At 41.8% G+C, this 15,884-nt stretch overlaps 1 protein-coding gene across 1 annotated transcript in view; it reads left to right on the top strand.

Moving 5' to 3' along the window:
* The first annotated feature begins 3,294 nt into the window (after positions 1 to 3,294).
* EPAS1 (endothelial PAS domain protein 1) overlaps positions 3,295 to 15,884 on the top strand; it is a 75,566-nt gene continuing 62,976 nt past the window's right edge. Inside the window, exons 1-2 of the mRNA XM_019515892.1 lie at positions 3,295 to 3,389; positions 14,782 to 14,972. Of these exons, the coding sequence (XP_019371437.1) occupies positions 3,295 to 3,389; positions 14,782 to 14,972 (286 nt within the window). The remainder of the gene's footprint in view (positions 3,390 to 14,781; positions 14,973 to 15,884) is intronic.

Here is a 15,884-nt window from a genome sequence, read left to right as displayed (position 1 = left end):
CTAATTAGGGCCTTCCTCCTGGTTAGACCCACACCTATTCTTTGTACGTATAGATCTCCACTTCTGTCCTGACCTTTTTTCCCTAGGTTAAAGGGCAGAACACAGTGCAGAGAACTTAAGAGAAACTCTAGTTGAGGACAAATCTTTCTAGAACTTATGCTTGAGAAAAGAGCAGGTCTGGAAAACATGCAAACTGCCTGCCAAGAACCCCCTTATAAGCTGTGGCATAGGGGTACTGTTGAAAGCGGGGGTGGAGTCTCAAGGATGCTGCTATGACACTACAAAAATTCTAACTAGTGTTATAGTCCTTGTGGCAACCCTGGGGAAGCTGTTTGTAATTTAAAGTTTGTGTACCCTTAAAAGGATTTGCCAGTATGTCTGTAGATTCTTTGGGTGCCTTGCTTTTATGCGTTCTAATTAGAATGTGTCAGAGCAGACTCAATTGTTGTATCAATTAATCGAGTCTGCTGGAGCGTTCTAATTAGAATGCTTCAGCATGCCTCACCATAATGTGTATTAAACATCCCACTTTTCAAAATGGCTGTTGGGGTGCTTTAACTAAAACTTGTTGAATGAGCTTTAGTTAAAGCGCCCCTGTGGCCATTTTAAAAGGTGGGACACTTAATACACCTGATGGCAAGGCATTTTAAATAGAGCGACTCTTCAGGAACTGCTCTATTTAAACTCCCCCCTCCCACCACCCTTCCTTCGGAGCACATCCATAGGCACCCATAGTGACATACAATTGCATTGCTAGCTGTCACAGTTATGCTGGCAAACCTGTTGGATAGATGCAACTTTTACCATCTGGTGGGAAATCTTGTTTTAATGACCTGGTAGTAACTGTACCAGCAACAGAACTCTGCATGTAATAAGCTGTGTAAGAACTATGGATTTTGGCCAGTATATCTCTACTAGTATAGCTATGCTGGCAAACCATTTAAAGTGTTGGCAAGCCAAGTGCTTCCTGGCACACCTGCACCCCAAAATCTTAGGAAGCTTCTAGCTCCCTAGCCCCCTAAACTTTAAGTTGTGTTGTAACCTGTGAATGACTCCATTGACTTAAACATAGACCATTGCAGGGCACAGCAAAGTTGATGGCAATTTTGCCATTGTGTGAAATTGAGTGCACATGCACATCTTTGCAGCATTAGATCATAGGTAGTATAGAACAGTGGTCTCCAAACTTTTTTGATCGCACACCCCTATCAGTAAAAAATTTTTGAGCACACACCCCCAATATATGTATATTTATATAAATAGAAATAGAAGTTCTAATATTTTCTTCCCACACCCCAATGAATCGTCTTGCGCTCCCCCTGGGGTGTGTGCACCCCACTTTGGAGACCACTGGTATAAAACACCTGGGGTCAGATTCAGCCTTTGAGCAACTGAATTTCACTATGGTTAGTAAAGACTAAATTGACCTCTTAGTAATTCTGTTGTTCCATGTAGATATATTTTCTCAAGACATTTTGTTAGATTTAAAGATACATTTCTAATTAATAAATAGCAAGCTGAAACACCATTTTTTCTTTGGAGGACAGAGGTTGTAGGGGTGTTCTTCACCTGTGTATTACCATAACATGACAGGTAATCCATTCTAAATTGTTGCAGCATGTTTGTTCTTTTGGCCCAACCAGGGATGGATCCAGAATGGGTTCAGTGGCATGGCTCCACCCCACTTTTGGATTGTAGTGCCTCACAGGAATCTCCAGGGACTTTCTGTAAGTCCCTCAAGCAGGTAAAAATCCCACCCCCTCTTTCCCCTCAGTGCTCAGAGGCCTATCCCCTCCCCTACTTCCCTCACCCTGGAGGTGGGGGATACTGCCCTGGGGGTGAGGGAAGCACTAGAGCCACTTCTGCCCACCCCACCCAGGCTGCACAGGGCCTGGGTTCAACTGGGGATGAGGACAGTGGCAACAGAGTGGTGGGAAAATAGTTTCCCCCTCCCTGCCCAGTCCTCTAGGAATGGGTGAGTGGAGGGGGAACCCCTCACACACTACGAACCCCTCACACACTACCGTTGCTCTCTGGTTTCTGTCCCCAGCTGAGCCCAGGCCCTATGCAGCCCAGCTGGGGAAGGCAGAAATGGTGTGGCAACTTCCCCTGCCCCCTGGGACAGCAAGAAAAGCAGCAGTGGCAGATGGGGGAAAGATGGAAGGAGAGGGGAGGGGCAATGCCTCTGACTACCAAGGGGAAAGGAAGCGGGGTTTTCACTTGCTTTAGGGACAGGAACTTGAAAACATTCCTAGAGGCTCCGCCCAAAGGGGGCGGGGGGAGGGGAGGAGAGGGGACTCCTGGGAGCAAGGGTTGCAGACAGTCCTACAGTGTGGATTGCTGTCCCTGCACCCTCCCCTGGGAAATCCTGTAATTCAGCCGTGGGCCCAACAAACCTAACTAAGATCTGCTGTTGCTTACTACCCAGTCCCGTGCTAAAACAATGTTTTCCCAAGCTCAAACACTCTTTACTTTACATGAGAAACATGTAGATGTAAGTAGGGAGGAGACAGATTTTTAAGGTTGATTTTTTTTTTCTTTTTTTTCTTTTGGCCTGATGTACATGCAGTTCTGTAACAGGCTGAGCATCTTCAATCCTCATTGACTAAAATGGGATGGAGAGCCCACCAGTCTTTATAAGACTAGCTGTTGATTTTTTTTCCACTTCATTTATGAAGTGGAGATACTACAGGATAAACAGCAGGATGTGGGGTGTTACAAATGTTTTCAAAGTCCTTCCTTTTCAAAGAAGTTTTTTGCCAGTCTGTAGTGGTCCACACCCATTCTGCAAGCATGCATCTCATTGTTTCTTTCCACAAAGATATCCGGTGTGAAATGTTAATGTAACTATCCCTTTGATATCAGATAAGAACTGGTGGTCTGGGCTGCAAGTTTGGGCCTTAAGGAGTTCAAGTTTTTTTTTTTGTTTGTTTGTTTTTAAACCACAGGTCCCACAAATCTCAGCTGGTATTGCCCACATTGTAGCAAAGCATTAGGTTGTGTAAATTCAGCACTTGGCAGTAGATTTAAACTGTTCTTTTTCAATAATTCACAAAATTAGGGCAAATGTTTGCTGACACAGGCACCCATGTGACTCGCAATGAGATCATTAGATGGCAAAATATGACCCTTAGCTTTAAAATGGTGGTTTAAATTAAAAGATCAAATGATATACCTGCAGGTCTGTGAATGTCAGTTTTAAGTTTTGCACGAGCAGTCTTCATCTTGGTTCAAGACAATGTTTCATATGCTGGGACACTGCCTTCTTCTGAAAAAAATGAAAGTGGTTGTAAGATGCGGAAAACAGATTTTGGGCCATGCAAGCTTGCAGGCTGTATGGTGTCCACCCCGGCTTCACTCTTTACTAAAGAGATAAAGCACATCTTTCGGTAAGTGCTTTAAGATTAGATAAATAGTTGGACTTATCTGAAAGCAGATCTTAGCAATACCTGCTGAGCTTCTGCGTAATGATGTGTACAGATCTTTAGATTAGCTGTCAAGATTGCCTGATTGCTACAATGAAAGATGGCTATGAGATTACAGTCTTTAATCTCAATGTACACAAATAATTGATAAAGATCTAGTGTCAGATACTGTTAGAACTTTATCCTCACCTTTGTGATGTAATTTGAAGCCTAGTTTTATTACAATTATAATAAATGTAAAAGTGGAGAAAGCGAAGACAAGCAGCAGGGAAATATTTTTTTTGCTTGAAAAAGTTGGTTTACAAGGTGTGTAATGCAATTTCAGGTTTTCAAAGATAGCCTGCAGTATGACTGTGCTTCCTGGCATGTTTGTCAATGGTTTCTTTATATGACATTACAAATAATCTACAGAAGGTGCTTGTAGTACCCTGGGGGGAATTGTGGTCTGACCTGTCTGCTGGCTCGCCCCTGGCCACACCTCACCTTCAGTCTCTCACCTGCCACTCCTTTGATGTAATTTTGTTTGTTGTTCCAGGAGCCGATTCTTGTAACCTCACTGGTTGTCTTGCCCATCCAGCTAGGACAGGCCCCCCACCTGCGGCCTGGGCTTTCCCTCAAGTGCTTTGCTCCTGTTCACTTCTGAGCACTTGTTGGGACCTCAGCTGCTGTAGCCATGACCCCCTTTTCCTCTGGCAACAGTTTCAGCCTTGGTCTACTGTTTAAGACCTTGGTTCCCTGGTATGAGCCCTGCCTGGGTGGCAGCCCCTCGGGGTTCCAGTCTCACCACATCAGCCTCTGCCCTCTAGCTCACACCTATCTTCTGGCACAAAGTGCCACCCAGGTACCCCTATTTGTGTCCTCCTCCACCCCTGTATCCACAATCCGGTCCTCTGGTCTAAAGCTCAAACAACAAAAGCAAAAGCCAGATGCTTCACAAAACCAAATAGTTTCCTTCCTCAGGGCAAATGTTGCCCACAGGCCCTCTCTCTATAGGAGCATTTTCATGCCAGCTCTCCTGGGTGGCTTAGGTGCCTGCCTGTCCATCTCCAGCAGCCCCTCACTCCCAAGAGCTCCCCTCCCTGCTGCAGACAGGGGCTGCCCCCTTCAAGGCTTAAATCCCTAAGCCCAGCCTCCTCCTAGTCATGTGCCGCTAATTGCTTTGTTAGCCACCTGGCCTTAGCCCTGCTCAGTCCACCTGGGCTACTACTCATTACCAGGGAACTAACTTACGTCACGCTTTTGGCAAGTTCCACAACCAGTGCAAAAAATGCCAGCTACTGCCATTGTCAACAAAAAAATGTGATTTCCCACAGAATCACTACCAAAATAATATAAATTTGCTAAAAATAAAATGGTGGCTCCCCAGTGGGAAAGCCCTGCAGCCTGCTGGAGGCAGGGGAACCTGCTGGCTAGTAGAAGAGCATGAAGGGGAGCAGCCAAGATGGAGGCCTTCCTCACCCTGACAGGGGTCTGTCTGCCAATCTGTGGCAAGTGGCAAGGACTCTAGGGCCTCCTGGTCAATCAGCAGTGAGGGGCGGGGCTCCAAAATGCCTCTGCACACTGCAAACAGGCCACAAATATCCCTTTGTCTAGCCTCAATTTAGATAGGTCCATACTCATAACTGCCTTTCCTGGCCCTAGGTTTCCTACCATTTCAGGCCTTCCTCAGGCCTTCCTGGTACAGTGCTAAATGGAGTCATAGCTGCATTGTCATAGTCTGTCTTCAGATAAAAAGTATCCTCGATCCAGGGCCTTCTGGTTTGCCTGAGTGAGTGCACAGTACATCACTCTGTGTGTGTGTGTCTGTAAAGGCTCCCCTGTTGCCCTTTATACTTCAGTACGTAAACATCCCTTAAATCACCTTTGTACTACTCTGATCCAGTGTTGGCTCTGTATATTGGGCTCCTGTTTTTTTCCAAAGCCCCACAGAAATTGGAACAGCTTAAAGGTGCCAATAAATCTGAAAAGCTGTCAATGGCACCAAGCCACTGTTATAGTAGCTAGGGCTCTGTGAGGCAGGGAAGCCCTAACCATGTATTTGTTTGTATTAACCGTACTCCCATCCTGGCCAGACTCCACAGCGACAGGGAATGCTGGAGCCATTCGCCTCTTGAAGCTATCCCTACAGCCATAGGACACCTTCGCATCTGAGATGCATCACAGAACTGCCGAGGGACAGCTGCTAAAATCCTAATTCAAACTTTGCAGTTTTAGTTTTCCATACAACCTACTGAAAATTAGAGGGCATAAATCCTATAGATTTTCACTGACATTGTTTTGGTTAATGTTATAATATGTAACCATAAAAATGTACAAATCTAGTAACACTCACTTATCAGAGTGCACAGGTAACATACATAATCAGTTTCTCTTTCATTAGGAAGGAGCTGTCCTTTCTGCAGTTTTTACTTGGGTGGAAGATTACAAATCCTACTTCCCCAAAGAGCTGCTCCTTTCGTTTTCAAGGTGGGACAGTCACAGAAGATTTCTCACCACTTTTTTTTTCTAGTAGTTCGGGTCCTGGAGACTCTAATGGTGGCGTGGATTTTAGATACTATAAAAGTGCTCAGGCATAAAAAAAATAAAAGTGCTGGGGTGTTCCTAATCTTTCCCCCAAACATTTTTTTTTTCTTTTACACATCTTCCTGTAAATTCTAATTCCACTGCTAAACAATCCTCAAACCACCTTCAAGAGAGGTAAATGATTAGCAATAGAAAATGGAAACAAATTCCTAACCCACCACCTGATCAGTCCCCTGACCTCTCCCTATGATTTTAGTACATCTTATTTATTCCTGTTCAAATTCACCTCCTCAATGACACCTGAAGCCGAATTCATATTTAGGGTAAGCAGCTGTGTCACCTTGGAAATTCTGTTTTTCAGTTAAATTACTATTATTCTAAATGTCAGATCAGTTTGATCAGTTAGTTTTGGTGTGCTGCAGATCATGCATATTTTCTGTTACATTTTCTTTGCCAAGAAATGTAGTATTCTTGTCCTACAACTTAACTTCTGAAAATTTATATGTAAACATTTGGAATCAGCATTTATTGCTGCTGCTGGTTTGTGTGACAGCTTAATTCTCTTTGGATTCTTGACCTCTGAAGTGGCAGAGTTGCAAGGGCTTAAAAATCATATGTACAATGCATATGCTTGTTAATACCAAGGGCAAGGCTGTCATACACCGTGTTTAAAGCGAAGTCTAGAGATGTCAGTCTGAAGCTATGTAATTCTAAACTTCTGTGTATTCACAGTACACTATATATTGTATCAGTGAAAACTACCACAGGTAAATATTAATTTAAGATATTTTAGTGGTAACTGTAATGATTCTGAAACTTCAGAGGTCTAGTGTGTAAGAGTTTAACTGTAAGTAAGATTTATAAAATTCTGCTCAAATCTGTTAAATCAGCTACCTTGTTAGATGCTAGTCCTGAGTATGCATGTGTGCAGACTTGTATATACCCACAGCTACTGCCATTGTCAACAAGCGTAAATTTAGGCAAAGCCATGAACCAACAGTGGCTGGTACACACATTCAGATAATCTGGGAGAATTCTCCCAGGTTTGCTCTCCAGATAGAGAAACATACCCAGATCTGTGTCTATGGATATTTACATGCAGCATGCTAAAGCTCTGATATATGGAGAGTTTGCAGTCTGGATAAGGGCCCTGTGCACACATCTCAGCATGCTCTCCAGGCTTCTTTTGTCTGCCCAGTGACAGATCTCAACAGTGCATAAAGCAGCTCTGATTGGTTCACCCAAACTGCCCATGATCCTCTTGCATTTCCCAGCAGCACAAAGTAAGGATTGTGAAGGGGGAGTGTTTTGGAGAGGTAGAGTCTAGCAAGTGACACACTGTATCCCTGATGGGGAGGGGGAAAAGCTGGAGGACTGTGTTCTCTTCTGAGAGAAACCATGGCATGTACAGATATTTCCAGTCCCAAACTCTCCTGGGAGTGATTTAACCCTTGTTGTCCCCAGGTTATTTTTCTCTTGGAGTGGCCATTTTTTACCTTGGAAGAAAAGCCTGGACATTTGTGGTTTCTCCTGGGAGAGCAGCAACTCTCTCAGAAGAAACTGAATGTCTGTACAAGGCTACTGTTGACGCCACAAAATCCACTAGGTAAGCTTAAATAGACCATTGACATGTGAAGTGGAAAGAGGGATCTCTAAAGCAGATTGCTAGGGTATCAGCTGCTAAATGTACCTGGAAATTAGAAGGGTATGTGTCCCCTGGAGAGGTTAAAGGTGGGATATGTTGAGTGTAGATAGGGATTCTTGATTGAGAGAAAGCCAAGGGATGGGAGTAGAAAAACTAAAAAAGAAAAATATGAATGCATCTAAAAGCTGTTTGTATTTCAACTAATGCAGCTCAAGAAGGGATTAACTATATTTAAATATAAAAGTGTAATTTTCATTTTGAACCTCTGGAAATTAAAAGCATTACATGGCTGCAACCAAGAACAAGATTAAGCCATCTAATACTACATCAAACCTGTTAAGACTTCACACCTGTGACCAACAAGGATTGCCTAATGCAAATAATTTCTCATTATTCCATGACTAAACTGTCTGCAAATACACAAAAAGTTATTTTTAAAGAATCTGAATTACAAAAGGTGTGTCTACACAGCAGTCACTTTTGTAACTGTGCCATGGTGGAATGAAGCTCTAGATAGCCAAATTGCCTTTATATTTATTCAGCTTTAGCTTCTTAGATGGGTTTTGCATCTCACACTGATTTCTGTGCTGCCATGGCTTTGCCTCTAACAAGCAAGTTTTAGGCTAGTCCTGAGTGCTGCACTTCAAGAGGAATGTGGCTAGCATTGAGAGGGTCCAGAGGAGGGCCACTCGCATGGTCAAGGGGCAGCAGGGCAGGCCCTACAAAGACAAGCTAAAGGGCCTGAACCTATTCAGCCTCCACAAGAGAAGGCTGAGAGGGCATCTGGTGGCCATTTACAAACTCACCAGGGGGGACCAGCGGGAATTGGGTGAGGCTCTGTTCTCCTGGGCACCACCCAGAGTTACTAGGAATAACGGCCACAAATTGTTAGAGAGAAGGTTCAGGTTGGACATCAGGAGACATTACTTTACAGTTAGGGCTGCCAGGCTCTGGAATGGGCTCCCAAGGGAGGTGGTGCTCTCTCCTACCTTGGGGGTCTTCAAGAAGAGGCTGGACAGATATTTGGCTGGGGTCATATGATCCCTGCACCTGTTCCTACCTGGGGCAGGGGGTTGGACCTGATGATCTGTTTAGGTCCTTTCTGACCCTAAGTACTATGATACTATGATATGTTTATGCAAGCCACAGTTACAGCAGTGACCGTAGTGGAGGTATGCGTTAAGTATGGAGGTTAGTTTTAGCAAGGCATATGTTTAAGACAAAAATGAATGTACAAGGAGCTGTTTCAGTGTTGTGAAAGTAGGTTGATCTACAGGTATTTATCACAAGGGACTAAGGTTTGTTTCTTAAGACAAAAATTCTAATTATTTTAATTCCTTGGTAAGTAATACCTTACTCCACACTTTCATATTGACTTCAGTTATACCACTCCTGCTGTGAGGGGCTATTCAGCAAAGGTATAACCATCTGGTTCTTAATAATTCTATCCTGGCTGAATGTGGGCTTATTGGCTAGTGGAGGATTGTATTGCATGTGTTGGCCCGATTAATTGTTTGGGGCAAAATCCACATGAATCCACCAAAAAAACACATTCATATTTGTAATTCTTTACTCGTGTGCAATGACATAAATGGCTTTTCCAAATCAAAATCAAGGGTGTGTAGGGAATCATCTTAACAATCTTTTGTGGGGAATTATGAGCTATACCTATATTCTGTGTTCTGAAACATGACTTTTCTGTTTCCTATGGCTCATGTACATATATAGTTATCATTTCTAAAACATCCTTGAAGTAGTCTGGGTAAATCTTTGCTGGGAAGTGGAACTTTTTTCTCCATTCTGAACTTACCTTCTTACACACAGCTGCATGGATCCCAAAAGGAGACTGAGGTGTGGTGAGAGAGCTGCCAGGCCAGTTTCCGAACTGGGTCATTTTGTTGCTTTCTACAGAGATTTTTAGCTTCAGCATTCCTTTCTCATTGTTCTATAGGCAAGAATCAGCTTGGAATTGCAGCATAGATGTGTGGGTGAGAAAATAAACATCTTCAAGGTGCCGAGTTCCTGCAACTCCCTAGGACGAGGAACTTGCAGAAGGCGCTCAGCACCGTGTAGTCCCCATGTGTGTATTAGTGGTTACGTTATGGGGGCCCTCATTTTCCTTTTAAATCCTCATAGTTTTGGGTGAACTAAACCCAGGCTTTTGCTTGTACACTCTGCAATGGATGAAATACATTTGTGCTGTATAGCTCTTTCTTCTTTTTCTTTCTTTTGTTTCTTTTCTTTTCTCTTTTTTGCTGGCCACAAAAGTGGATAGGTTAATATTTGTTGAAAGGGAGTGATTCATAAGTTTGTCAAGTCCTTTGCTAAGTCCTTAATCTTTACTATTCCTAAAATGCAGTATGGATAAGATTCAGCATAAGTATTGATTGCATCATGAGTTTTGAACATGCCAGTTGAATAGTTTCAGCCAAATCTGGAAAATGGTAGGTGAATTGCCACTCCTCTGCAGTCTATAGGTGTAACTATAGGCAGATTTGACCTTCCAATTGCAGGTGAAAATACTGTATTTTACCGTGTAAACTATTCTATAAGGAATTTGAAAACTACATATTGGCAATTTTTTGAAGATTCATTATGGCAGTGAGAGACAGTGTTCAAAATAAAGTACTTGTTTTGGGATGCATATAAACAGAGAGGTAGGTAAATGCTTTTTATATTGCTGGCCTTTTCTAGGGGTACTGGAGGTGGCTGGCATTGTACCAACCTATGTCTGCATGTCTGGCTGCAGTCATGAAGCAGCTTCAGCATGCTGTGTTTGGGGATATAAAGAAGAAAATTGTTATGCAGGAAGTAACATGGGGAGAAGAATTTTGAGCCAACATTCAGATTATTTGTTTATTTATTTAATATAATGGCTAAACAAATTAATTCTTTGGAAGGCGAGAGACTGCTTTTGTTTGTGGTTCTGTGTGAAGACAAAAAGCCTGGTGTGCAGTATGTCATAATCTTTACAAATTCTCTATGGAAAAAGTAATAATAAGTAGTGTGATCAGAAACATCACAGTGGGGAGTGTTTGTAATTCACTTTGAAATGAGGGTTCTCTACATATAACATTAGTTTTTAGAAATCTTGAGCAACCATGGTTATTGAATCCAGCTTGCCTCACTAGCCACACTTCTAGAACATATTTACTGAGGTTGACAAAGATAAGTGTTTTTCATTGTGGTTGAAATAGCGTCATGAACTTACCACTCTTACACAACTCATTTTTAATTCTCAGATTGCAGCATGGAGATGTCTAGTCCTGTGTTGCCCCTAAAGTTTAGTTATTTTAAAGAGAGGTGATATAATGGGAGTAGGAGAACTTGTTTTGTCCAAGTTAGAACAACCTGAAAATTGTGTGCTCTAGATTTAGAACAAAGCTGAAACATTGGTAGGTCAAATTACCTTTTCCAAGACGCAGTTGGAAATTCTCATAAATATTTCTTCATGAGGTTTTTTTGTTTGTTTTTATTTCTAATCTTTATTTCATTGGTAGACCTAGAAACAAGGCAGGAATTGTTCCCAGACATGAATGTTAGTAGGCTGAGCACAGGTTTTTATTTAGACCAGAAGAAAGGAAGTTTTAAAAATAGTGGCGTAAATACAGACTTGGTAGTCCAAGTACAGACAGTCAAAAAGCCCAAGGTTGAATTGATTCAGTCTTTGCAGGTTAGGATAAGATGCAGAGATTAAACTGAAAAACAATTTGACACATGTTTACTTTTTATTCCGGAAATGCAGCCACATGCCTGCAGTGGCTCAGGCCAGAAGCTGGGGGGCAGTAGAGCATGGCTCTCTGGCACGTAGCCAGCATGGGCTGTGTGCTTGCTTCCTCTTCCTGCTGCCCCCAAGGTCTGTGGGATTTGCAGTCCAGAATCACAGCAGCAGGACTCTGCAGGGTTGCTCTTCACTTCCTCTTCCTGCTTCTACCTTCCAGATGCCCCTGGGATTTGTAGTCCACTGTCACAGCTAGCAGTAAATTTAGCAGCAGGGCAGATCTGTCCTTGGGGGAAGGTAGGTTTAACTCCCCTCCCTGGTCCCAGACCCCATCCAGGAAGGGGTCTGGGACAGAAGTTTCATAAATTGGTTTGACCCAAATCAGTTAAGTCTGATACAACTTTCAACCAGGTTTATCCTAAACCAGTTTCAGCCATTTTGAAACTGGTTTATGGGCACTGAGCTTCTGTTCTGTTACAGGTTTAGACCAGTTTCTGATCACTTAAAACAGTTTGTGTAACTTCTATTCCTAGCCCTAGAGAGCAGAGATCTGTGGCAGGAGGGTGTGTAAGTAGCAAACATGCTCACAAACTGTGACGGAATATGTGACTCTCTTTACCTGCAGATATTCTAACTCTTTCTTATAGTCAGTAGGTCACTGTTAAACAGCCAAATTTCCATGAATTGAAAATTGCAGTGAAACAAAGAATAACAAGAAAAAATAGGTTTTTCTGTAAGAGTCTAATCCTTTGAACTCTTATTCTTGTGCAAATTTTTACTCATTTTAGCAGCCCTATTGAAATAACTTTCAACTTTCTATCCAATTGTTATTAATACAACGTTGCATACTTGTAAAAAAAAATACCCATAAAATGAGCAAGCAAACACAAACCTTCCAGCAGTTTAGCAGGATGGTCTCAGGGCTTTGGAGGTCTCTTAATCACTGAGGGCTCCTACTCTGGTAGCACATCCATCAAAACAATCTCATCCATTTATGCCATACACATACTACTATTGAAATTATTAGGATTATGTATGTATCTAAAGATAGGCATGTGCTTATTTACTGTCTTTCTAAATGCAGGTTTTGCTGACCTGTTTTGAACACACCTTCACTTCCAACTAACCATTCTCAGACCTCTATAAAGACAAGCGCCTAAACATAACTTCCTACAGTAAGCAAGCACGCTGCTTGGCAAAGCCGCAAACACCTACCAAACCCTCCTATTCAAAATAAGTTAATGTGTAATAAATTGGTCTCTTCTACTCTATATAGATCCTGATAGTGCACTCATCAGCATAGCATCTGGGCAAGTTCCAGGAGTGCAAGAAGTGACATGAGTAACATTAGTCACATGTTATTTGTTTGCTTATCTTTTTCCCCTGGAGAGAATAGTGTGCAATGAGTGCCCTGTTTTGGTAGATTATTTGTGTTTTGTTATGTTGGGTTTTTTTGGTTGGTGGTTTGTTTGTTTTTATATATATGTTGCTATGTATTTATGTTAGAGAAGGCAAGACCACAAATATCTTCACTCATAGAAGGCCGCACAAGTGGAGAGCTTGCTTTAGTGAAACTAGAAATGAGATGCATGCTAAACAAATCAGATTTTCTGAAACTGAGAGGATCATTTCTTCTAGCTCATATTATCCAAAATATACCATTAAATGACAACTGTATTATAATTGTCTGGCAAGAAGAAGGAGCAACAGATTATGCAATGGCCACACCTACATGAGATGCTGACTGTGCACTCGTTACTGCGTAGTCATTTAGTGCTTGTATAAACAAGTTACTGTGCAGTAGTGTTGCCGAACAGCTTTTTCCTATCACACACTGATATTGCACAGTAGTCACAGGCTCTGTAGGTAAAATGACTGGCCAAGGGGCAGATCCTTGAGGTACCTTTGTTGAAGTCAGTGGAGTTGTAGCAGTTATTGAGCTGATGATTTTTAACCTTATTTTTTAAGGAGAAAGCATACTCTGTGCCCTGAGATGTAATTACATTTTATAAACTATTGTGAAGGAATCAGTGAAATTTTCTCTCAGCAAACTACCCTCCACAATTGTGTGGCAAACACAGCTTTTGTGTTCCTTGTGTTCCTTTTGTGTTTAAATTTAGCAGTGTGCCCCCTGGTGGATTAATTTTGCACACTCTTATAAACCGTCTTAATTAATTTCTGCTCTTTTTCTTGGTATTTATAGAAGACTGGCTGTGTAGGCTGTGCAGTTTCACTGGAAAAAGAGTACCCATTTTGATGCACGAGACATAGAGACACATTATTAGATTAAATTTTGCCAAGTGGTTTTATTTGATGCTACACCATTTTTCCCCCCATTTCAGAGTCAACATTTTTTCTATTAAAACATCTTCTTTTTCTATGTGGCAGCATCAGTTTTAGAACTAGAGCATTTGTGTAGCTTCATTGCCTATTATTTTTATTTTAATCAAGTAACGGCCTCTGCAAATTATTATATTTAGCAGTAGAGCGACACATTCTGAAATTGCTCTGACTTTAACAGTATTATCCCAGTGTGCTGAGTCTGCACTCGATATTCAGGGCTACAGACAAACTGAAAATATCTGAATTTAGCTTTGTTAAAAATCAAAACAATTTTTGAAATCTCTTTGAAACATTTTATTGAAAGAAATTTCAGTAGAACAATGGAAGTGCCTTGATCTTCTGTATTTAATAAAACACTCACCCAAGGCCAACTCTTGCTCCCATTGAAGTCTATAGGAATCTTCAACTTTTTTATTGTGGTGTCTTTTTACTTGGCTTTTTGTAAGGAATCAAAATGACATCACATCCTGTGCCCGTGGCAATACGTAGGGGGTTCATGGGGGTGCATCTGCACCCCCTGAGAGCAGCGGTGCTCCCCCTGACTGGTTGCACTTGCTGCTTAGGCAATGGGCAGTGGGGGGAGGGCAGACGGGGGCAGGCAGGGAGGGTGCCCCCCTTGCAAGTGCTAGCCAGGGAGTGGAGGGCCAGAAGTGGCCACAGCAATCAGCCGTCTCACAATCAGCTGTGCCGTCCCCCATCAGTGAGATTGGCCATGGGTCACTGACTGGTTGCTGGGGGGGAGGTGGGGGCAGCACATGCCTCCCCCCTGACTAAGGCGGCACCAGTCGCCCATGTCCTCTGAAATCATTTACTGGTAAGCCAAATGGAGAATTTGGGAGTGTTGGTTGTAGTCATGTTGGTCTAAGGACATAGACAAACAAGGTTCTTTGGTTGGATGCGGTATCTTTTATTAGACCAACTGAATAGTTGGAAAAATAGTTCTTTACAAACTTTCAGTCACAAGCACCCTTCTTCAGGCATAGGGAGAGTCTGCTGGTGTCTGTGTACTCTCTAGGGACAAATAGAAGCTTTACTGTAGAACTGGTTTTTAAGTGAGAGAGATAAGATTGAATCTTTTAACATGTAACTTCTTTCTCAAGAGTTGTCTTTTTTCTCACCTGCAGGAGCAGCTCAGAAAGGAGGAAGGAGAAATCAAGAGATGCAGCAAGGTGCAGAAGAAGCAAGGAAACAGAAGTATTCTATGAGTTAGCTCATGAACTGCCCCTGCCCCACAATATTAGTTCGCATCTGGATAAGGCATCCATAATGCGTCTGGCTATCAGTTTCTTGCGCACCCACAAACTCTTATCCTCAGGTAAGTCCTGTATAAGAAATGGGGTCAATGTAAATAGACATGAGAGTGGAAAGAGCATACTTAATATCTTTTAATGTACTAACTTGAAGTAATAATAGGATGAGCCAGAGTATGTTATGAGAACACACCTAGGTATACTGGATCATAACTCAGGGCAGTATAGGAAGTTTATAGATCTCAGAAAAAATTTGCAGTTTTTATTGTTGTCAAAAGAATGATTGAACCTAAATTCAGTATAATTTTACATAGGGTAACAAATACCTCTTAAAATGGTTAATTAAACTCAAATATTTTATATTTCAATATTTTAATCATAATTAAAATGTCTACATTATAAACTGCAGAAAATTTCTGTGCTGAGAAGTCAATCTTCATCTGGCATGGAAAGAAAGTTTGCATAAGTGCATTTAGAAGTTTGTTCTGAAACTATGATTGTCCAAAAGCTTTGTTATAGGGTTAATTGTATTATACACTGATTATAGTTGGCAAGTAGGATAATATTCAGGTAGACTTTGTGAATGGTATGTTAAAATTCCCAAGACCACAATTTGAATTCTGTTTAATATAGAAACTATGCACTTAGTTCGTATTGGAGCCATGTGAAAGTGCACATAGCATGTTGGATTTCTTAGCCTGTGTAAACTATGGTAACATTTTGGAAATGTTATAATCTTCACCAGAATTTCTAAAAGTGTACTTGTCAGGGCTGTCAGAGCAGCACTAGAAATTTATGATGCCAGCAATGTACAAAGTGAATGAAAGCAACTATAAGAGAAGTTTCCATTCTTTATTCTGATTTGTGGCAGAGACTACTCCATATATTTAGCATTATGAAACAAAACATTAAGGATGTGAAATGGTTTCATTTCTTGTTTGGAGGCAGGACAGTTCGAATGTTACATTTAATGGGAT

The sequence above is a fragment of the Gavialis gangeticus genome, unplaced genomic scaffold (genome assembly GCF_001723915.1).
Source record: "Gavialis gangeticus isolate Ggan-Ray unplaced genomic scaffold, GavGan_comp1, whole genome shotgun sequence".
In the NCBI taxonomy this organism is placed as follows: Eukaryota; Metazoa; Chordata; order Crocodylia; family Gavialidae; genus Gavialis; species Gavialis gangeticus.
This window is presented reverse-complemented; position numbering and strand designations above follow the sequence as displayed.